Genomic DNA, 6,000 nt, shown 5'->3' on the forward strand with positions numbered 1-6,000 from the left:
CATGCTCTGGTGTTCTGTTCGACGGGCATGCTCCCAAACAAAAACTTTGCTATGTCTTACTTTTGGGGGATGCTTTATATTTAGCACCTCTACTACGTCTTATTCTCCGGGGATGTCTTATTTTCGGAAAAACAGGGTAGTAGGTGATTACTGTTTTTAATTGTACTGTGTCACTTTATTATAAATTTCATAAAAAATTTAATTTATGCAGCAGGGGGTGAATTGTATTTGTATTGAATTGTACTGCCACTCCTGGGTTCGGTGTTATCTTTACAGTCACTCTCAATCCCCCTTTGTCTGATGCTAGGAGGAGTCAGGTGCCGCTCCTGACACCCAGCAAAGGTACCTTGGTTCTCTTCCCTGAGCAGCAGCTGCCTGTGCTCAGTGCTCAGGTAAGCACCCTGCTGAGCACTGCAACAAATTCCCACCTGGTGTGCACTTTAGCTAGCTACTGCCTGGTTGGATGCAAAGGGCAGCTTCCAGAAGTTGGGTTTAGCTGCAAATAGACCTCCCCCACCCCCCACCCCGAGGGGGGTCAAACCATGCACATCGTGTGGATTGTGCTTCCAGAATTCACTAAAGGTTTCCAAGCACAGGAATCACAGGCAGTTTGGGCTGAGTCTCACTCCTGTGGCATTAACAAGCATTGCTTCAGTCAGAGTGACTACCTATGAATATTGGTCTGAGTCGAACCGAACTATATTTTTACACCCTGACATCCAAGTCACGAGCATAGAGAGAGGATAGAATTCCACGATGTCAAACACCTTAGGGATAAATGTGAAGCTGCAAGACCTTAGCTGGGGAGGACACCTTAGGGATAAATGTGAAGCTGCAAGACCTTACCTGAGCACTGAGCACAGGCAGCTGCTGCTCAGGGAAGAGAACCAAGGTACCTTTGCTGGGTGTCACCATTAATTGACACCTCTAGCAGATGATGGAGCACAGGGAGAAGGCAGCTGAAGGAGACTCACCCGGCGCTGCTGCTTCAGGCTCCGTTTTGCTGTTCTCCATGATTCCATGGGAGTGAATGGAATAAGGCCGTGTGGCATTGTTCTTGAATACAATGTTGAGGATGTCGCCCACTTCTGCCCAAATGAAAGGCCCTGGAGGCAGGAAGGTGACATTTCAGGACACAACGGCAATAGCATCAGTCTGAACAGCAGCCAAAAACAGCAACAAGAAACAGGGACTCCAAGAAGGGTCATTTTACCATTAATAGTGGACTTGTGAAAAAGCTAAGGAGTATTGGAGGTCAATACATTCAATAATTCAAAAAACTTTAAAAATGAATATATGACTAAAAGCAGAAACTTTCTTGTTAGGACTTCTGGATAGATCTGTGGAGAAAAAATATGGAACTTTGTTTTTATACAAGACATCAATTACAAGAATACTTTGTGTTCAAAAATTGAAAACTTCAGATATACCTGCAATACAAGAATGATGGCTGAATGTTTTGGAGTTGGCGGAGATGGACAAACTTATTTCATTACTTAGAGAAAGAAGTTTAGCAAAATTTTTGGACAATTGGAAACCGTTGAGGCATTACTTGGGTTAAAAGAAATGATAATTAGTAATTTTGAAGATTAGTGGATTATTATTCTAAGACAGTGGTGGCGAACCTATGGCACGGGTGCCAGAGGTGGCACTCAGAGCCCTCTCTGTGGGCACATACAGAGTGCCCCCCCCAAATCTAGGCTGGCCTGGGCCAGTGGGCTCGATTATTAGCATTAAACCTAGTTTTGGGGAAGCAGTGTAGGGAACCCTGTTAAGCGCTGTTAAACCCCACTGATTTTCATGCGAAGAACTAAAGTGCAATCCTTTACTTGGGAGTAAGCTCGGTTGGTGGCAATGGGGCTTGCTTCTGAGTAAACCCTCCTAGGATCATGATTCACCCATTGGAAGAGTTGCTCAGTTGCTTCAAAGCAAAGCCACCGACTACCACCAAGCTTACTCCCGAGTAATGCATACCTCGGAGCCAACCGTTTTTTCTAAACTAAAACCTCAGTATTCAGATTAAATTGCCGCATTGGCACTTTGCGATAAATAAGTGGGTATTGGGTTGCAATTTGGGCACTCGGTCTCAAAAAGGTTCGCCATCACTGTTCTAAGACTTAACAGAGAAAAGTATTTTAATTATCAGAAGCGGTTATTAAATTGGAATTTTAAGTGGGTGGTTAAAGAACAAACGGTAACAATTTTCACTGCTCCCACTTGAAGTAGATGAAATTGGGAGTCCTTGTGTTAAATGTACTTTTGAATTGTTTTTGATCTTTTTTTAATAAATGTTTTTACTAATAACATTTGAATATTGCAGTCTGAAAAGCGGTCAGGAGCTGATCAAAAAGGACAGCAAAATACCACATGCCGAAGGGAAAAGGAAGTGGGAAAGGAGGAAGTGTTCCAGTTTTGCTCATAGCATTATTGGGTAAGCTGACCAGAGAATCAAGTGGCTTTTGACAGGGTGAGAATCCTCCCACTCCAACCCCAGCAGTGTGTTTCTTTGATACTGGTAACATCAGGTCATATCTTTCTTTCTCGAGAGACCGAGGCTGAAATCCTAGACACAATTGCTTGGGAGAAACCCCATAGAATCCTGTAAATTTACCTTCAAGTAAATATGCAGAGAGATGCTGCTACGGACTGAACCGGAGGATCTTGTGGCATGCAAAGCAAGAATTACTTCCCCCCTTCCACTGCAGCAGCCCAGGATGGTTTGCAATCCTGGGGATCTGCTCGGGACTGAGCACAGTGGGACGGGCTTCTAAGGCATGCAGTGTCAGCTGCTAGGGACCAGTCTACACTCTACAAAGTCCTTGTATTCTTTGGTGGACAACAGGAGCTCTATGCCTCTGACGTTCAGCCAGAATCCTATATCCAGAGGCATGCAAAAACACCAGTTTCACAGTAAAGCCGGTAATCGGTCCACAGGGTAGTCTGGGAAAGCAAAAACTGTGTGGGGAAAACCTGAATCACTTCTATTGACATTCTGCAGTTGTGAGGAGGGACAAAACTTTGGGAGGGACAAAACTTTCTTTGAACCCCCAACCAGCACAAGAAATGGTCATGGCAGCCTCGTCCTGAGAGGACCCTCTCATCTTCATGAATGGTTCTGGCCTCTTCTGCATGGGCCAATAAGCACAGGTCTGCCCTGTGTTATTTCCCCCAACCAGGGTTTTTTGAAAACGGCTAAACAAGCAATCCTTTTTTAAAATCCCAGGTTGGAGCCGCTCCTGAGTGAACAGACAGGCAGGAGGCACTTCATCTGCCTCCTTCCTACCCCATTCTCCACAGTAAGGGAGAAGCTGTCTGCCATTGCCCGACCCCTTCCAAAAAATGCCGCCAGACTAGCAAAGCTGTTTTTATAGCACAAGTTTCCTTGTCGTCAACAGTCCAATTTAATTCAGGGCCGGAAAACTTTTTAGAGAGACAGGCACAAGGGTGTAACTGGCCAGATGCATCCCGATGCAAAAGTGCTGCACCAAGTACTTTATCTAATGCGTCTACATGCACTACAAATGGCTGGGAAGGGTCAGGATGATGAAAAATGGGTTCAGATGTAAATGCAATTTTTAGAGTGTCAAACGCTCTCTGGCAGCTATCTGACCAACACAATGGAGCGTTTGGCTGTCCCTTTGGCTGCACTGGGTCCCTTCTCCTTGATACATAACAGATCAGGGATTGGCAATGCTAATTCAGCAAAATTAGGAATAAAGTCATGATAGAAGTTAGCAAAGCCCAGAAAGGATTGTAGCTGCTTCTGAGTTCAGGGAGGAGGCCAGTTAACAACATCAGTGACTTTAGCCGGATACATTTCCAAGCCAGCAGCAGAAACCCAATAGCCCAAGAAATCCAACTTGGATTGGTGAAATTCACATTTGGACAATTTCACAAAAAGAGTTAGTTAGGAGGATGAGGCACATTTGGACAATTTCACATAAAGAATTGTTAAGGAGCCTCTGCAACACTTCCCGCACCGGCACAACATGGGATGCCTCATCCTCCATGTAAATAAGAACATCATCCAAATAAACTACAACTCCTTTATACAGCAAATCGTCCAGAATTTCATTGACCAGACTCTGGAATACACCGGGAGCTCCGCTTAACCCGAATGGCATAACTAAATATTCATACTGGCCATAATGGGTGTTGAAAGCAGTAAGATGTTCATAGCCATCTGCTATACATACTCGATAATAAGCCTCCTGTGAAAATACGGCCTTTGTCCAAATTAACCAGCAAATCTTTTATGAGGGGCAAAGGATATTTATTGGTGGTGGATACAGCATTCAAACCTCAATAGTCCGTACACAATTGTAAGGAGCATCCTTCCTTTTGACAAACTACACAGGCGCAGGAAAGCTGCTCCGCGCCTTCCGGATGAAGTGGCGGGTCAGATTTTTATTCAAAAAGTCTCATGATGCAGAATCCTCAGTCTGACTCATGGAATATAATTGACCTTTAGGTAATGTGCAACTGGGAACCAATTCAATTTTACAGTCCGAATCACGATGCGGAGGCAGAATATCACATTCAGTCTCCTCAAACACCCGCCATAAATCTCGGTAGGGTGCGGGGATTTCAGTTGGGACGGAGGTGACGTGGTTGCCATAACTCAAAGCAGTAGTTGCAGGAGGGTGCAATGCCATATGCTCACTACAAGGGTGTTCAGTGAATGTGACAATATGATCAGCCCATTGGATTTTCGGATCATGATCTATTAACCAAGATATTCCAAGAATGATCAGATAATCCGAAATATTAGCTATTACAAAACTTCTACATTCCCAGTGATCCGCGCATTGAACGAGTACTGATTCTGTACATGAAGTCACTGGGGGGCCACTCATAGAGTTGCCATCCATTTGATTGAAGGACAAGGGTTTATGTAGCAGAAAAGTTTGTAAATCCAAGCTCTCTACCACACTAGGATGTATTAAGCAGTGAGAGCAACCGGAATCCACAAGCGTGTGGACTTTCAGTTTAGGACCCTTGGGACCTTTGGACAGTATTAAGGGTAGAATGATGGGTTCACTCACCCTCTCCGAAATATCCTGAACGTTGTCCAAAGCAGTCTTCCTATAGCCTTTACAGTCTTCATCAGCTGAATTGTAATCCAATTCAGTGGGGAGCGCAAGACGTGATGTTCTCTTCTTAGGATTGGGACCTTTGACAGACAGCTCGCCTCTCGGGGCAGGAGCTTCGCCGATTATTTTGCTGGGCAGCCAGCCGCCATGTGACTGGGTTCTCCAGTAGAGACATAACCCAAGGCGCCGGCGACGTGCATTTTCAGTTTCAGACAGCTTCTGACGAGGTGGGGGCTTCTTCTGGGACCCCGGTTTCTGAGGTGCCAGTTTGCCCATGTGGGACTTTGCTTCATGCATACATGCATCAGACATGCCTGCCAGCATGATCCATTCTATCAAGGTCTCGGGACTGTCCTGTTGAAGAGACCACCGTAGCAGTTCAGAGTGCAAAGCTTGTTTAAAGGCAAACGCCTTGACCAGATCATCATAGTCGGGAATCTTACTGGTTACCATGAAGAATTCTCCACAAATTCCACAAAAGGCATAGTCCCTTGGCACATATTAGTTCATTCTTGGCCTCCTACTCAACGAATGGACTTTCAAAACGGTGTTGGAGGGCCCATGAATTCTTGAAAGTCGCAAAGTTCTGGAGCCCCTCTCTGAAAAAGCCGCACATACCATTCAGCTGCTATATCATCCAGGGCAGAGCCCACCTCATACACCCACTCCAAGTCATTCTGGTGCTGACGGTCATATTGCTGCATGCGAGTGCTGACTTGAACCAAAAATGCAGGAAGTTTTTTCTGGGAGCCATCATAACGTGCTGTCAGACCTGAGGAAGCTGCGGGTATCCCATAGGAGGCATCATGGGTTACCCATAAGGTGGTTGAAACAGAAATGGTGGTAGCAGGGGTGCTTGCTGTAAGGAATTCCAAAGAGCAGAAATAAAAGGCTTTTGAATATAAGT

At 45.2% G+C, this 6,000-nt stretch overlaps 1 protein-coding gene across 1 annotated transcript in view; it reads right to left on the reverse strand.

Moving 5' to 3' along the window:
* LOC125425370 (hephaestin-like) overlaps positions 1-5,952 on the reverse strand; it is a gene marked incomplete at its 5' end in the record, with an annotated part of 30,531 nt that extends 24,579 nt beyond the window's left edge. Inside the window, 4 exons of the mRNA XM_048482984.1 lie at positions 975-1,106; positions 3,053-3,125; positions 5,046-5,535; positions 5,712-5,952. Coding sequence (XP_048338941.1) covers positions 975-1,106; positions 3,053-3,125; positions 5,046-5,535; positions 5,712-5,952 — 936 coding nt within the window. The remainder of the gene's footprint in view (positions 1-974; positions 1,107-3,052; positions 3,126-5,045; positions 5,536-5,711) is intronic.
* Positions 5,953-6,000: the final 48 nt, after the last annotated feature.

This window comes from Sphaerodactylus townsendi, unplaced genomic scaffold (assembly GCF_021028975.2).
Source record: "Sphaerodactylus townsendi isolate TG3544 unplaced genomic scaffold, MPM_Stown_v2.3 scaffold_34, whole genome shotgun sequence".
Classification (NCBI taxonomy): Eukaryota; Metazoa; Chordata; class Lepidosauria; order Squamata; family Sphaerodactylidae; genus Sphaerodactylus; species Sphaerodactylus townsendi.